The sequence below is a fragment of the Mya arenaria genome, chromosome 8 (assembly GCF_026914265.1).
Source record: "Mya arenaria isolate MELC-2E11 chromosome 8, ASM2691426v1".
Taxonomy (NCBI): domain Eukaryota; kingdom Metazoa; phylum Mollusca; class Bivalvia; order Myida; family Myidae; genus Mya; species Mya arenaria.
Genome location: NC_069129.1, coordinates 44,307,554 through 44,325,659, shown reverse-complemented (window position 1 = coordinate 44,325,659; position 18,106 = coordinate 44,307,554). Strand labels below are relative to the sequence as shown.

The window sequence follows — 18,106 nt, the reverse complement described above, 5'->3', positions numbered from 1 at the left end:
ATCTAACTAACATGTAAGAGTTTAAATGTGTCTCATATTACAGTTTCACCTTAGCCATGATTGAAATGAGCCCATTAGCCTCATTTAAGCATGAAATACTGGGCTCTGATTGGCCTGTTTGATGTGATGTATTACAAACAGAACGGATGTGTGTTTTACAGTGCCTGCTGCAGAAGCACCCATCCTGCACCAGCCTGAAGCAGTGGAAGGGTGGGCCCGTCAAGATAGACCCCCTGGCCCTGGTACAAGCTATAGAGAGATACCTGATTATGCGAGGATACGGACGTCTCAAGGTTGGTACAATTTTAAACTGTGATCTAATAAAATTTGATAGTTGCCATTACTTCAGACCAATACAAGGAACCTTTCTCCCCATATAGTAGAAACTGAAATAAGGCATTTTCCCAATTTCCCAAAATGACTGAATTTGTCCAAAAAAGATCATATTTTGCTCCAAGTATGATAAGCAATAACAACAAAAAATGGAACAGTTTTTCCTCCTTGAATGTTTTTCATTTTGGTCTTAAGTTGTTGCTGTTTCCAATTTCATTTGGCAAATTGCTAACACTACAAAAAGCAGAAAGACTTTGCTTCTGCCCATTTTGTCTATGTCCTTGGTCAATGGTTTTGCCATTGAAAAGAGGAAAGGTGAAGGTGTTAGCTTTAAATGTTAAGCAGAATATTATTTTGCAACTGTCAGTATAATATCTAAGCTAGGGTTAAAAAAGTTGCAGTTGTATTCTTTATACTTGGAACATAGCTAAGTAAAATTTAGTTTCATATACCTGTAAGCCTGTTGTGTTAAGCAGACCTCGTTTCGTTATATTGTATTTTGATGTTTTAGGAGGCGGACGATGACGGGAGCGATGATGACTCTGATGAAGACGTGGATGATACCATGGTAAAAACACATTCCCTACCCTAGTTTCTGACTTTTTCAAGTTCCAGCCTTTAGGTTTTAACATAGATGATGATTGTTTACTGAAATCTGATAGTTCAGTCCAAGTTGGTACCGCATATACAATGTGTATTTCAGGAATCTGGAGCCTACTTTTTCATATTCTTTAGTTTACATATTCTGATATCAGAAACTGCACTGCTTTGCAAAACAAAAGATTTCAGTGAATTCATGTCACACAATGCTTTAATGTTTCCGTTTAGTTTAAACATTATATATTTTACAACGATTCTAAAGAAAGCTATGATAGCTTATACTAAGTCACTCTCGTTGGCACGATGTTGCGCGAGGGTGTGGTCTTGTGTTGTGGGGGAAACCAGAGTACCTGGAGAAAACCCACTTGTCTGGCTTGGTGACTACTAACCAAACTCACATGCGCCCAGCCCTGGAATCAAACCCGGGTCGCCTTGGTGAGAAGTGAGTGCGCTAACTGGACAACCAATGTTTCTGTTTAAAGCTTACAATTTACCATTTTTCTCCACCTAGGCTGCAGTGTTCATCAGTCAAGGCCAGGCCCGACACCGGCTAGAGTTCCTGATTGGGGACCACGTGCTGCCATACAACATGACCGTGTATCAGGCTATCCGGCAGTACAGCAACTGTACAGACAGGGAGGGCAGTGAGACAGACACAGACTCTGAGAACCCTGTAGGACATGCCAGCGTGTGGGTCCAGACACACACTATATGGTAGGCTGCTCAGTTGGTTAATGGATAAGGAGCGTTGAAAATATTACTTATTAGTGCTTGGTGTCATTTTCCAGAATAATGACATTTAACTTAAACTTTATTTCTTTAATTTTTCCTTATAAAACATTTTACTTGCATTGAATGGAAGTAAATACACAAAACAAACCTTACAGGCTTGTCTTTTTTTTGTCTTTATCCTTCATTCTGCTAGTAATTCTGCATGTAATTCCATACAATTTCTATTATTCCTACATATACTGTTAACCATTCACTTGCTCATGTAGGTACCGGCCGGCACCAGATGGCGATGACTCCATAGTAACAAGCCCTAAGAAGACCAAGTCAGAACAGAAGGCAGCCAAGACAAGCCATAAGAAGAAGACCGAGGAACTCTGGACAGGTAGAAGACACGAGAAGCATGCTGTCATTATAGCCTTTTACACATGTGTTATTAAAGCCCAAAAATATTTTTTTTAAATCATAAGTGTAGCATACTTACTTACTACTAACCGAGAACTTACTCTAGATTTTACAAAAAGTAATAGTTAATCGTAAATATCTGAAACTTTTTCTCTCTCTAAGTCTCAAAACTCTCTAAGGGAGACTAATGGCTGGATTATTTCAAAATGAAAATATTGTGCTCAAATGTTGAAGAATTTAGGGCCTGATTTTTGGCTATATCTGGTTGGCTCAAGTTAAATTGCTCTAAGTGACCTTAAAAGTTTAGCAAGGCTTATAAAAAATGTACTTTAAAATCTGTATACAGAAGATTATTTTAACACAATTCTCCAATGATGACAGTAATGTTCATACATAAAGCCTAATAAAAAATAGTATGTAGTCATGACGAAGTTCTACTGTATAAACAATACCGTATACTGTTACATGTTAAAAGACAAAGCAGAAGGATGAAGTGTCAATTCTGCATATGATAAGTATGGGTGATTTTTTTCAGTATTTTCCCATTTTCCCTTTTTTTTAATCCCATAAATCTGTTGATATTTTCAGAGTTGGGTAGGTAGGTGTGTACAGCCCAACATCAGGTTTTCCAAATGTTCAACTTCACCCATGAATAATAGTTGTTTATTCAATGTTGCCTTTGTCTTAATGTCAGAGTAAATAAATGTGCTTAAAAATGTTTGTAAATGACAAAGGTATCCAGCGTATTGGCAAAGATCTGAAGTGTATTTTTGTACAATATAAAACTAGAATTAAGCCCTTTAGATGAGTCTTAGAAAGACATGCATGAGCTTGACTATATAACCTGTATATTTGTAGATGGGAACTGCCCTGGTTTTGTGCCCGCCCTAAATGCATACCTAACCGACAAGCTCCCTGCGTTTGTAACAGTCCAGGACCCGTCATTGGATGTGATTGCCCTGCTCCGAATCCTGCATGCCTTCAATAGATGCTGGGCAACTGTGTATGAGGTGAGACTGTGGCATAAAAGCTGACATGGTATTATGCTAAGATAGTTAAAATAGTTCCACTTATCCATCATAGAGAAGTACACTTTTTTTAGTTAACATTAAAGCTGCATGGTGTCTTTAGTATGGTTCAAATTTTGTTATACACATACCACTTCAACAAGGCTTGCTGTTAGTACTATAGGCCATTCTAAACCCTGAACATTCACGTCTTTTCTTGCAATTTCTTGTAAATAAGGAGAGAAAGAGATTTTTGTATTAATACAATATCAAAAATGAAAAAACTGTCGGCAGGTTGATTATTAAAGGGGCGCAATGGTTTACACATGTTAGATGCACAAAAGAAACCCATCTATTTTAATGTATTGTTATGTTTATTTCATTTGACTTTTAATTATCAAAACAAACAAAAAAGCGAGAGATTTGTGATTGAAAAAAAATGAAATTAGCCTGTTTTAATGGGATTTTCAATTAATATGGCTGTAATATGCCACATACAAAAAAAAAGCGCCAAAATTTCAGTATTTTTTTTTTTATCTTATTCTTTAAAAAAAGTTGCTTTATTGACCCTTTCTGGGCAGTTGTAATGTTAATACCGGTATCCCAATGTTCCAGGTGCCATCCCACTTTGCAAAGCCTGTGTTACCGAAGCCCGAGTTTATCAGCTCCAAGTTGATGGCCAAGGCAAACCGCCAGCTTCAGGATCCCCTTGTTATCATGACCGGCAACCTGCCCTCCTGGCTCGCCGAAATAGCAGCTGCAGCGTGAGTATTCTCATCGACTTGTTAAGTTTGTTTGAATATCTCATTATAATGGAGACAGTCTTCCATTCTGGATTGCAAAGTTATCTGGAGCATCTATTCTTTTCTTTGATTGTATAGGGGTGTAATGGCAAAAATATGTACAACGCGCTTAAGAAAATTTATTTGTTGAGTTGAAAATGTTATTCATATTTGTTGAGCTACTCAACTTGAGTGAACAGAAATCTTGTTCATGATATTAAGAAAAAAAAACTTTTTATTTAGAAGATCGTCGGAACATTTTTTATCAAGATCATAGTGCCATGTTGACCAAATGATGCTAATGTACTGATTCCTGCTATGCCTTCCTTCCAGGCCGTTCTTATTCCCATTTGACACGCGTCAGCTGCTGTTCTATGCCACGACGTTTGACCGTGACCGAGCGCTAATGAGACTACAAGACAACTCTGTGGATAACTCAAGCAACGACAGCAGTGACAGGGTCGCACCCAGGCTAGACAAGAGAAAGGTAGGGGAGCTGCATTGTTTAACACGAGCAAAAACCGTAGCAAGGTGTCTCCCAGGCTAGATAAGAGGGAGGTTCGGTTGGGGGTCACCAGGGTGATTTACGAAGATATCAAAATTGCTTTGGGGTCTGTCCTTCAAACCATCTAGTTTTCCATGTCCAGGCTGTAAATTCTAATGCAGAGAACTTTTGTTTGGTACATAACTATGAAGACAAGACTGCCATTGGGATTTTAAAATAAATTGACGCATGTGTTAAGTACATAAAGGCAATTTGTTGCACTTATGTTTCTGACTCAAAGGTCAAGTTGACACTTATTGGCTAATCTATATCGCTTGAAGCATATAAAAATATGCTTATAAACAAAATGTGTTTGTTTCTGGTCTATATTTTGTCATGCATAGGTAATGCCCCTGCATCAGGGTGTCTGATTGTCCTTCTGTATTGCCATTGTTACTAGTATTCCTTAATAAATGCAAAGTAACTTGACACAAAACCTGTTGTTTGTGTCACATGCAAGACCTATATCCCAACCTCCTATTTCATCACTCAGACACTCTTGACGTCAACCATCATGGGGGCCGGCATATGCTTATAGTTTATGTTAGCTCCTTGAATGTAGGCACGTCAGTAATGGCATATTCCATTGAACTGGATGGCACTTCAGGGGCATTCACCACTTACTGTGACAGCTCTTGTTTTTTTTCTTATCTTTGGTTTATATTTAGTTTGAAATGTGTTAATTGTTTTAGTCTTGTAAGGAGTTCCAAACAACATGTTGTACGTTCTATGCATGTTGATGATGGGCTGTCTTACTGAAAGAATAGCATTGAATAAGCAGTTTGCAATAATTAGTTGCTTTTACAAATAGATGATTTGCATATTGATCATGTTGCAACAAGCCGTCTAGTTGTAGGATAAAATGTCACATAATACATCTTTGAAAAGTCAATATTAAACATTTCAGTTGAAACAACCCTGATATTAATGAAAGAATACATTGAATACCTGAGCATTAGTTTGGTTGTATATTTCCATTGTCAGTTACTGTACTTGACCATTAACTGTGTACTTTTCAGCGTGTGGTGAATCGAGTGGACCTGCTCAAGCAGGCAGAGAAAGTGATGGAGGACCTGGCCTCCTCCCGCGCCATGTTAGAGATCCAGTACGAGAATGAGGTAAGGCTCTATCATCACATATAGATGTATTTATTGTTTGCACGTTTAAGTACTATACTTCATCTAAATCTGGTGGTTTATAGAGAATTATCAGTGAAAAAAAGATGATATGTTACTGTTACAAACAGTTCCATCACCATGGCTTTTATATTTATCAAGTTTTGACGCTGATCAAAGAGAAAAGAGGATGAGCAATGGTATCCTCTTGTCATCAGTATCAATAAATCCGAGGCATTCAAACTGATTCAAGTTACCTGGGTCCAACCCTATATTATCATCAGTTACAATCAATCATTCGAACTGCTTCAGGTTGGTACTGGTCTGGGTCCAACCCTATATTATCATCAGTTACAATCAATCATTCGAACTGCTTCAGGTTGGTACTGGTCTGGGTCCAACCCTAGAGTTCTACGCCCTTGTGTCTAAGGAGCTGCAGCGGTCTGAACTGGAGATGTGGAGGGGAGATGTGATACAGGAGAAGGATGCTTCAGGTATGGAGTGGGTTTGTGGATGTAGGGGGGGGGGGGTGTATGGGGGGAGAAGGTGGATAATGATGGGTGTGGGTGCAGATGGTGGGAGAAGGTGTATGGGATGGGTGTGGAGTGGAGGGGGGGTTTGAGTGATTGGTTACCATCGGTCTGAATTGGAGATGTGGAGGGGAGATGCGATACATGAGAAGGATGCTTCAGGTATCCAGTGGGCTTGTGGATGTTGGGGGTGGAGGGAGTAAAAAGGGTTGCTTATCAACAGTCTGAGATGGTGTAGTGAAGCGGTGTTATGATCTTCAGTCTATACTGGAGATGTGGAGGGGAGATGGGATACAGGAGAAGGATGCGTTAGGTATGGAGTGTGTTTTAGTTGGGGAGATTAGGAGGAGAGGGGTTGTCAGTTTTCTGAACTGGAGAAGGATGTTCAAGGTTGTATATAAAGTGTTGAAAATGGAATGTATTGGGTGAGGCTGCATTTTGATGGGGTCTGAGTAAATGTGGGATTAACCATAAACACCTAAACCTTCATATATTTTGAATTTGTGAACTTCATTATCTAAATGTTTTCTTATAAATTATACTTTGCTAGCACTGCAATGATATTAGTACAACTATTAAACTTTTCTCAATTGTGAATGGGACTTAAATATTTGTATCATACACAAACCCTCTTCCAGGCATTGAGACAGGTAACCAGTACATGTACTCTCCCTGTGGACTGTTCCTGGTTCCGCTTGCCCGCAACACAAAGGCTGCCGTCGTAAACAAAATTAAGACAAAGACAAAATTTCTTGGCAAACTGATGGCAAAGTCTCTCATGGACTCCAGAATGGTGGGTGATCATTTACATGTATCAGTGTTTCTAAAATAAGACCAACTGTTTTTACTTTGCAAACTGATGGCAATCTCTTGAGATTGACACCACATGGCTGGGTCAGGTACCTGGGGGAGTAATATGGTGGTTCTCTTAAGTGGTAGCAATGTTTTTAAATACACATGTTTCTTCAAATAATTCAATTGAAATGTTCCATATATAAATTGAATTCAAATTTTAGATGGGATAAAATTAGTTAATTAATGTTTTTTAATGAAAGAAACTGAAACAGATTCTGTATGTAGAATAATATTTAGGATGATTAAAGAAATATTTAATAGATTTAAAAAATAACCTGTTTTCTTATGTTTTTAGCTCACCTGTCACGTAGTGACAAGGTGAGCTTTTGTGATCACTCTTCGTCCGTCGTCCGTCGTCCGTCCGTCCGTCCGTCCGTCCGTCCGTTCACAATTGCTTGTGAACACAATAGAGGTCACAATTTTGACCTAATCTTTATGAAACTTGGTCAGACTGATCATCTCTATAAAATCTAGGTCAAGTTCGATATTGGGTCATCTGGGGTCAAAAACTAGGTCACTAGGTCAATTAGTAGAAAAACCTTGTGAACACAATAGAGGTCACAATTTTAGCCTAATCTCAATGCAACTTGGTCAGAATGGTCATCTCTATAAAATCTAGGTCAAGTTCGATATTGGGTCATCCGCGGTCAATAATTAGGTCACTAGGTCAATTAGTAGAAAAACCTTGTGAACACAATAGAGGTCACAATTTTAGCCTAATCTCAATGCAACTTGGTCAGAATGATCATCTCTATAAAATGTAGGTCAAGTTCAATATTGGGTCATCCGCGGTCAACAACTAGGTCACTAGGTCAATTAGTACAAAAACCTTGTGAACACAATAGAGGTCACAATTTTAGCCTAATCTCAATGCAACTTGGTCAGAATAATCATCTCTATAAAATCTAGGTCAAGTTCGATATTGGGTCATCCGCAGTCAATAACTAGGTCATTAGGTCAATTATTAGAAAAACCTTGTGAACACAACAGAGGTCACAATTTTAACCTAATCTTTATGAAACTTGGTCAGACTGATCATCTCTATGAAATCTAGGTCAAGTTCGATATTGGGTCATCTGGGGTCAAAAACTAGGTCAGTAGGTCAATTAGTAGAAATACCTTGTGAACACATTAGAGGTCACAATTTTAGCCTAATCTCAATGCAACTTGGTCAGAATGATCATCTCTATAAAATCTAGGTCAAGTTCGATATTGGGTCATCCGCGGTCAATAACTAGGTCACTAGGTCATTTAGTAGAAAAACCTTGTGAACACAATAGAGGTCACAATTTTAGCCTAATCTCAATGCAAATTGGTCAGAATGATCATCGCTGTAAAATGTAGGTCAAGTTTGATATTGGGTCATTCACGGTCAATAACTAGGTCACTAGGTCAATTAGTACAAAAACATTGTGAACACAATAGAGGTCACAATTTTAGCCTAATCTCAATGCAACTTGGTCAGAATGATCATCTCTATAAAATCTAGGTCAAGTTCGATATTGGGTCATCCGCGGTCAATAACTAGGTCACTAGGTCAATTAGTACAAAAACCTTGTGAACACAATAGAGGTCACAATTTTAGGCTAATCTTAATGCAACTTGGTCAGAATGATCATCTCTATAAAATCTGGGTCAAGTTCGATATTGGGTCATACGCAGTCAATAACTAGGTCACTAGGTCAATTATTAGAAAAACCTTGTGAACAAAATAGAGGTCACAATTTTAGCCTTATCTTAATGAAACTTGGTCAGAATGATCATCTTAACATATGCTAGGTCAAGTTCCATATTGGGTCAACCCAGGTCAAAAACTAGGTCACTAGGTCAATTAGTAGAAAAACCTTGTGAACACAATAGAGGTCACAATTTTAGCCTAATCTCAATGCAACTTGGTCACAATGATCATCTCTATAAAATGTAGGTCAAGTTCGATATTGGGTCATCCGCGGTCAACAACTAGGTCACTAGGTCAATTAGTACAAAAACCTTGTGAACACAATAGAGGTCACAATTTTAGCCTAATCTCAATGCAAGTTGGTCAGAATAATCATCTCTATAAAATCTAGGTCAAGTTCGATATTGGGTCATCCGCAGTCAATAACTAGGTCACTAGGTCAATTATTAGAAAAACCTTGTGAACACAACAGAGGTCACAATTTTGACCTAATCTTTATGAAACTTGGTCAGACTGATCATCTCTATGAAATCTAGGTCAAGTTCAATATTGGGTCATCTGGGGTCAAAAACTAGGTCAGTAGGTCAATTAGTAGAAATACCTTGTGAACACAATACAGGTCACAATTTTAGCCTAATCTCAATGCAACTTGGTCAGAATGATCATCTCTATAAAATGCAGGTCAAGTTCGATATTGGGTCATCCGCGGTCAATAACTAGGTCACTAGGTCAATTAGTAGAAAAACCTTGTGAACACAATAGAGGTCACAATTTTAGCCTAATCTCAATGCAAATTGGTCAGAATGATCATCGCTGTAAAATGTAGGTCAAGTTTGATATTGGGTCATTCACGGTCAATAACTAGGTCACTAGGTCAATTAGTACAAAAACGTTGTGAACACAATAGAGGTCACAATTTTAGCCTAATCTCAATGCTACTTGGTCAGAATGATCATCTCTATAAAATCTAGGTCAAGTTCGATATTGGGTCATCCGCGGTCAATAACTAGGTCACTAGGTCAATTAGTACAAAAACCTTGTGAACACAATAGAGGTCACAATTTTAGGCTAATCTTAATGCAACTTGGTCAGAATGATCATCTCTATAAAATCTGGGTCAAGTTCGATATTGGGTCATACGCAGTCAATAACTAGGTCACTAGGTCATTTATTAGAAAAACCTTGTGAACAAAATAGAGGTCACAATTTTAGCCTTATCTTAATGAAACTTGGTCAGAATGATCATCTTAACATAAGCTAGGTCAACTTCCATATTGGGTCAACCCAGGTCAAAAACTAGGTCACTAGGTCAATTAGTAGAAAAACCTTGTGAACACAATAGAGGTCACAATTTTAGGCTTAACTCAATTCAACTTGGTCAGAATGATCATCTCTAGAAAAATATAGGTCAAGTTCGATATTGGGTCATTCGCGGTCAATAACTAGGTCACTAGGTCAATTAGTATAAAAACCTTGTGAACACAATAGAGGTCACAACTTAAGCCTAATCTAAATGTAACTTGGTCAGAATGATCATCTCTATAAAATCTAGGTCAAGTTCGATATTGGGTCATTTACTGTCAATAACTAGGTCAATAGGTCAATTAGTAGAAAAACCTTGTGAACACAATAGAGGTCACAATTTTAGCCTAATGTTAATGCAACTTGGTCAGAATGATCATCTCTATAAAATCTGGGTCATGTTCGATATTGGGTCATCCGCAGTCAATACTAGGTCACTAGGTCAGATATTAGAAAAACCTTATGAACACAATACCAATGTGCAGTATATCACAGGTGAGCGATTCAGGGCCATTTGGCCCTCTTGTTAACTCTTGCACTGTTTTCACTGTGTCATGTGTTTCTGATATTAAAAGCTGGACATCCCGTTGAGTGAGGTGTTCTTCAAGTGGCTGCTGGGCCAGGAACACAGCCTCACTTCCAGTGACCTCTCTCACCTTGACCCAGGACTGGCGCGATCATTCTCACAGCTGGAAGATGTGCTTAGACAGAAACAACGCATAATGGCAGACAAGTCACATGTAAGTTTATAGTTTTGATGAATCAAGATACAAGAATCTTTATGTTAAGTCCAGTTTATAATAACAACAAAAACATAAGCTCATTGAGCTATTTATGGACATGATTAACAAACATAGATAACATAACAACTCATAACAATGAATAGTTGACCTGGAAATAAAAGCATATATTATACCTTACATAAATGTGTCCTTTATATGTACATATAAAGTTGATCGGTCCATATATCAGTGTGTTTTAATCAAAAACCCAGTTTATGTCAGCGGTCCATGTCATATTTTTGGCCGATTGACCTTGCCAAAAAATAATATGGAATAGTATGACTTGAAATTTTCACATTGGTGATCAATTGTCGCAATCGAACATTAATTGCATTGTTCAATGAAATACATTAATAGCGCTTTCAAAATATTGAATAGTAATATGAAATGTTCGGTATAATATAAGGAATATAACACAAGACTTCGGGCCATACGGCATTATAAGGACCGGTCAGTCAGCCCCCGGAGGTGAATGGACCTCGGCTTACGCCTCGGTCCATTTACACCTTCGTTGGCTGACTGATTGGTCCTTATAATGTCATATGGCCCTCAGTGGTCTGTTATATTTCTTAAATAGTTTTAGATAGGTTACACATGGGAAAGGTATTAACAAAAGCCATTTACAAAAGGTAAGATGGATAAAAGCACTGTATACAGTGGTAGGTGAAATAAACACTGGGTAGTAAACATACTGTGCATATCATTTTGTTTTTCAAAAATATGTCAGCTGGATTCTGGCCTGGCTCAGTCGCGAGTCTCTCAGGTGGAGGATATACAATGATAATATTGTATGTCTTTGTGTAGAAGATCTGTGTCATGTGAAATCAATTCTGAATATCTGATAGTTCTAGACTATATAAGACTGAAACTTGTATTACTATATCATTCTCAACCTAGAAAATTTCATTTCCCATTGCTTACAGACTGAGGAAAGTCGTCGCCTGGCGCTTGGCAGCCTGTCTTTGGATGGGTGTAGTATAGAAGACCTGGATCTTGACTTCACGCTGCCTGGCTACCCGAACATTGAGCTGAAGAAGGGGGGAAAGGATCGCCAGGTAACCCTGGAAAACCTGGAGGAGTACCTGCAGGTGAGTGGCTGTCAACTTGTCTGTGTTTATGATCAAGCGTTATCTATTGACTAGCATTCATAGTCTATGTGTGTTGGACAGTTGGCAGTAATGAAAATTATTTTCCTTGTTGCTTATGTCCTGAAGACAGGGTTTTGCACAAAATATTTTTTTAATTTTATCTGGCTAGTTTGGGTCTCTGATGGAGAGGTTTACGGCTGTGTTCCCTTTCACTGTATGACAACATGTATATTACCGCATTTCAGCTTGTGACCCACTGGAGCTTGGTAGAGGGCGTGTCTCGACAGTTTGAGTCTCTGAGGGAGGGGTTCGAGTCTGTGTTCCCCGTGACCTCACTACAGAGCTTCTATCCTGAGGAGGTGAGTTATAATTGTGGTATATTTCATAAGATGTGTGCTAGAGTGTGACAAGTCTTGGTTCAGCGCTTAACGTTGCTCACGCTCATACAAATTGCGATTACAGTTTTGCAGTATATGTCTGGTGAAGACCATGTCTGAAAAATTGTTAGAATAAATTTCATTTTGAAGTTTGGACATGGAAGTGAAATTGTACAAACACTTAAGTGTCATTTAAATCATGAATATTGTAAGTGTAGGTGTACCATATTGTCATATTTCCTATAGCTTACTGTGCAATCAATTGTGTGTACATTGCAATATCACTGTAATTCATCTGCACGCTACGTATTGCACGGTAGATTGCCAATTAATCTCTGCTTACTGATAACCATTCTGATTAGAGAATTAATGCTTCAACACTGTTTAAACAATACAAACACTCTTGAGCCTTAAATTAGATACAACTTCATTTGCTGTAAGTTAATTTTAGACATCTTATTTACTTGGTTACAAAACTGTGTGTTACATGAAGATGGCATTGTTGGCAGCTGGGAGACCAGTGTGCTTGGTTACAACTGTCAGATGTATCTGGCAACAGCAGAGTAGCAACCATGACCTTCTCAATGCGTGGGTTGAATCTTGAGCTTGTCGGGCAGACATGCTGTACCTTGCCAAGGCTTACATTACAAGGGTTAACTGTTGTAACAATTGCATATTAGTCAGAAGTGCAGATTTGGATTCTCCATAGTATGTTAATTATATCTAGCATTTATGGCACAAGATTTACTTCGTTTATACATTCAGATTCCAATCCGCACTAATCATCTGTGTTTTCCCAGCCAACAGAATTAATTAAACAGACAGAACTTAACAGATTAAACTGACTTAACCAGCTCTACTGCTGTAGTTTGTATTAAACCAGGAAATAAATTTGAATGATGATTTTAAGCCCAGTCTTTTCTTCACTTATCTGAATACTTTCAAAGTATAAGCACTTGAAGGCAGTGAATGTTTTCATTTGTTAGATATCTTTGCTTTCTTTTGCCAGAAATGCAACTCAATTTTCAGATAACATAGTACTTTTTATTAAGGGATAAAACAATCCTTGTGTATTCTCAAAAAAGTATTCGAACTGATCATATCTTTCAGCTTGCCTGTCCGACAGAGTTGACAAGCAGAATTTTTGCAATTCCAAAAATCAGTTTTCCCAGAGCATTGTATTATTTTTGTACTGTGACATAAGCTTTGCATATATAATAAATTAAATGTGTATGAAGGTTATTTATTTCCCCTAGTTGCAGTGGTCGAAATTAGCACAAGCCCGCAAGCCCTGCACTGGTATAATGTCTTCCGGGCTTGCTCAAATTCTGAATTTTATATAGCAGGGCTTGTTCAAAACTTTAGTGCCAAGCAATACAATAAGAATTCGGGCTTGTTCATCAAAAAGTCTAATCTCGATGACTGTAGTTGGCGCAGCTGTTCTGTGGTAACTTTGCAGTGGTCTGAGACATGAAGCAAAATCACCTAATGGAGTGTTGACCCATACCATTGTATTTTTACATACGCTATGTGTATAATTGTTGTACAATGTACAAGATATCACTGACATTTAACTGTTACATTTCTCCCACTAGTTGGAGCAACTGTTTTGTGGTAACAGTGCAGAGGTCTGGGATGTGAAGACCCTGATGGAGTGTTGTCGGCCGGACCACGGGTACAACCATGACAGTCGGGCCGTACGATTCCTGTACGAGGTTCTAGCCTCCTACTCCCCCGACGAGCAGAGACTCTTCCTTCAGTTTGTGACCGGATCTCCCAAACTCCCAGTTGGAGGTATGTGACTGTGTTTGGCAGGTGCATTTATTAGAAACAAGAGCTATCACAGGAATGTTACAAATGCCCCCGATTTGGTATCTCAGAGTGACATCAAATTGACCTTTAAGTGTGACCTTGACCTTGAAGGCAAGAGCATGAATGCTATGCATGATACACCTTCCTAAGCTGCTGTACAGTTCTGTAAAATTTGATGGAATTCTATTGAGCAAGTAACCGCTGCACTGTTGATAAAGTTCTGGATTAATCCTAGAATGAGGGTTTAGGGCTTTCATTGTCAGATACCATGAGATAAATGGCTTTGAATCAAATTTAAACATGGGTGTATAATATTTAAGCGTGGGATCTAAGGCCTCTAACCCTGAATTCTTTATTCATCATTTAAGCGTGTGATCTAAGGCCTTATAGTTTGTACAATATTGTAAAATTGTATTTTCGGGTAATGATATCAACTTTATTAATAAAATGTTTTTGCTTTAATTTCTTTTGAATTAATTGCATATTCTTTTTGTCAAATACACTGGAGGATAAGTGATATGAAATTGAGCAGTTGCTATCACTGTGCTGTCTATTTTACTCCCCCAGGATTCCGGAGTCTCAGCCCCGCTCTCACCATCGTGAGGAAGAGCTTCGAGTCCACGGAAAACCCCGACAGCTTCCTGCCATCTGTGATGACCTGCGTCAACTATCTCAAACTGCCCGACTATTCTACAGTGGAGGTGATGCGCGAAAAACTGGCCATCGCTGCCAGGGAAGGACAACTCTCATTCCACTTGTCATGATACGTCATATATGTGTTTAGTGAAATAATCTCCTTTAGTTTAAAAAATGCCATTAAATGCATTTGCGTGGAGAATGGACAAGAGGAATTTCTGGACTATCACACAGACATTCAAGCAACAGGTGATTGTTAGATGTTGTCTACAAATCTAATTCTGTGACTTTAAGCTATTGTGGAGGAGCTGCACACATTAAGAAGTGAATCTAGTGAATATAGAGTATGTGAGTGGTGAAACTTGCAAGCCTGAACCGTATATGACCATTTGGCTTCAGATCGCTTTAAAGCATCTTGGCCAGCTATCTAGAATTTAATGGGTGGGGTTTTGGCTTGTGCTTATTTAGGCCATTGGACCTTCCGCAGAAGTTTATCAGTAAGCAATAGTTGGGATTCAAATACTGCATCGTTGAATGAGAAGTTTGTGGAGATAGTGTTTGTACAATGTTGTGAATAGATGGAGTTATGTGTGAAAGTACTGTCGGTGTTATTTAAATGTATCAGTTTGTATTTAGTTTGGTCGACTGTTTAATTTTTGATGGCCTTCTCGGTTTCCTGTTATGATTCGGTTGAAAGTTTATTGTAAAGGGTTAAATAATTTCCTTATGTCTATTTTACTGTACATAATATTTAACTGTTGTTTAGGTATCTGTGTAGTTATGTTGTTTTGAAGTTGATACATATTTGTGTTGTTTTGTATCCATGGCAACGTAATGATGATAACTAGAATGTTTGAGTGATTAAGTCAGCAACAAATATTGCAAATATAAGTAGGATTAAATGTTCTATGAATTACTAGTTAATAATGTTTCTAACTTAACCACTGGATGTGAATAATTGTTCTCTTTTCTAAGCTGCAGTATACATTGTGTTTTTTTTCATTTCCCTCCAAATTTTCAAAGCGAACTAATGAACAAGTTTTTCATTATCATGTTTCAAACTTCTGAGATGGTATCATTTACAGGTTGATAACAAGATTGCTGCAATGAATTTTAGCTTATTTAGTTTTTCGAAAAAGACAATGTGGAGGTTTTGGGTGTCATTTTGGTGCATTGTAGAGCAAAAACTAACCCTGGCCATAACTAAACAATCTTCTAGGATTTGCAATCAAAACTTGGTACACATGTTTCTAGAGACAGTACACTCATGTACAGCAAGGCCCATTACTCTTGCTTTGACAATGGTCACGTAATTCTCCTTGGTTGACTTAAGAAATCAAATGAACATTTGCGAACTAATCAGTGCTTTTGCAGTGATTTTTTTATGCAATTCACTGCCTTCTAAAGGCTTTTTCCCCTTGCGAAAAATTGTCCATTTTTCCTAAATTTTATAAAAAAATTCCCAATCTGATAAATGCAGATGACATTCATGATCAAAAAGGCAATAAATGTCTTGAAATATGTATAAACAAATCTTGACAAGACTAACACTTTCACAGCATAATGTATGCATAAACAAGTTAAAACTTGTATATTTGCCATTATATTTGCTATTTTGGCCTGATATTGTATTTTTCCCGAAGTCAACTTTTTTCACAATTTGCAAGGTACAGGCAGAAGAATAAATTCACAAAAAAACACTGTCTTGTATATCCTTAAATCAAACAAACATTGCCCTTCGCTTGAACATTGGACTTCCCCTGAACATTGCCCTTCGCTTGAACATTGCTTCAACATTGGCCTTCATGTGGCGGTGCTCTTGTATATCCTAAAATCAGATCATTTTGCTTTGCACCTTTGACAAGTATTTTAGGTTTCCATTCTCAAGGTCATTTGAATTCATACAATGATCAAGAAAGCTGCATAATTCTTAAACATGTCAAGTTTTGAGCATTGTTCACATGTCATAATTCATCATTTGGTCTAATATTTTTTGTTTTTATATTATTTTTTCTGATTGATTTTTTGTGTTCATATTTTTGGCATTTGTTTTATGTTTAACCTTCTGTTGGTACTATATTAATGACATTGACAAGTAAAAACAACTGTTATCTCTGCCAATAGCCGATACCTTGTGTGCGTGTGTGTGTGTGACATTATAGGAGAGACACCTCTTCCATTACAATGCATTTCCATTCATGTTCCATTTAATGTTCTACTAAAATGTAGTAATTTCTTTGGAATATCTTCTCTTTATCCTTTAATGTGACTTTAATCCAACAAAAACATTTTCTGTGTACAATAAAAAGTCAATGTTATAAAAATAAAGCAGCCTTACATTAGTTTGGCAATCAGATATGAGCTTAAACTGGATCGAATGGTTGACTGAAAACATAAACCCATAAATTCCATATTAATTTAGATTTTTCAAAGGAAAGTGAACGCTCCAGAGAATGCTTCATGTGTTTATCATTAAGAGTTTGCAATACACTGCTTGTATGGGTTTGTGTGTTCGTGTGGACTACTTCTTGTGCACTATGTCATCCAGGTACATGTTGGTGCACATTGCACTAGTTTATAATTGCTAGTGCAAGGAAGGTGGTGTGTATGAATGTGCTTACAAGTACATGTGTACACTCCCCAGTAATGTTGACATGCTCGGTGTACATGTAGCTACACAGAACAGGTACATGTACAGCTGGTGTATGTGTGTGTGAATGGGCCTACAAGTACATGTGAACACTTTCCTGTAATGTTGACATGCTCGGTGTACATGTAGCTACACAGAACAGGTACACATACATCTGGTGTGTGTGTGTGTGTGTGTGTGTGTGTGTGTGGATGTGCTTACAAGTACACGTGTACACTCGCCTGTAATGTTGACATGCTCGGTGTACACGTAGCTTCACAGAACAGGTACACGTACATCTGGTGTATGTGTGTATGAATGGGCCTACAAGTACACGTGTACACTCCCCTGCACTGTTGAAATGCTCGGTGTACACGTAGCTACACAGAACAGGTACATGTACAGGTGGTGTATGTGTGTATGAATGGGCCTACAAGTACACGGTTACACTTCCTAGCAATGTTGACATGCTCAGTGGACACATAGCTACACAGAACAGGTACATGTACAGGTGGTGTATTGCAACCTCTCCATTTTATCACGCTAATGCTGTACTTGATAACCTATTGTATATCACATCCTGTTAACACTTTCTTTTGACACTTTTCTGGCTGATAGTTGAAGGCTATATGTTACCATGTGCAGTTTACGAAACGATATTTAATAAAACTTCAAGATTTGTACTTTGGTTTTTCTACAGGTAGAGACTTGTAGGGGTCACTTTCTGACCCTTGTAATTGTATTTCTATTTGATATTTTCACTGTTTCAAAAGTGAAATATCAATTCTATTTCACTGATTAATCTCTAAACCGCCGGAGAGCACGTAATAGATATATAGTCGTTGTGAGGCTTAGAGGCACAGTGCACGTACGGAATGTAACCCTGGTAAGAGCTCCACTGT

The 18,106-nt window shown here is 38.0% G+C and overlaps 1 protein-coding gene across 4 annotated transcripts in view; it reads left to right on the top strand.

Annotated features, from left to right (window-relative positions):
- Positions 1-17,885, top strand: part of LOC128242712 (E3 ubiquitin-protein ligase TRIP12-like) — a 45,899-nt gene extending 28,014 nt beyond the window's left edge. For 3 of the 4 annotated variants that reach the window (XM_052959969.1, XM_052959970.1, XM_052959972.1), the window contains exons 27-41: positions 162-293; positions 845-901; positions 1,445-1,647; positions 1,932-2,047; positions 2,926-3,077; positions 3,690-3,838; positions 4,190-4,343; positions 5,420-5,518; positions 5,895-6,009; positions 6,684-6,838; positions 10,456-10,620; positions 11,586-11,750; positions 11,996-12,109; positions 13,723-13,921; positions 14,507-17,885. In XM_052959969.1, the coding sequence (XP_052815929.1) occupies positions 162-293; positions 845-901; positions 1,445-1,647; positions 1,932-2,047; positions 2,926-3,077; positions 3,690-3,838; positions 4,190-4,343; positions 5,420-5,518; positions 5,895-6,009; positions 6,684-6,838; positions 10,456-10,620; positions 11,586-11,750; positions 11,996-12,109; positions 13,723-13,921; positions 14,507-14,703 (2,172 nt within the window). In that variant the 3' untranslated portion in view covers positions 14,704-17,885. The remainder of the gene's footprint in view (positions 1-161; positions 294-844; positions 902-1,444; positions 1,648-1,931; positions 2,048-2,925; positions 3,078-3,689; positions 3,839-4,189; positions 4,344-5,419; positions 5,519-5,894; positions 6,010-6,683; positions 6,839-10,455; positions 10,621-11,585; positions 11,751-11,995; positions 12,110-13,722; positions 13,922-14,506) is intronic. The other variant, XR_008262678.1, reaches the window with a different exon arrangement.
- Positions 17,886-18,106: the final 221 nt, after the last annotated feature.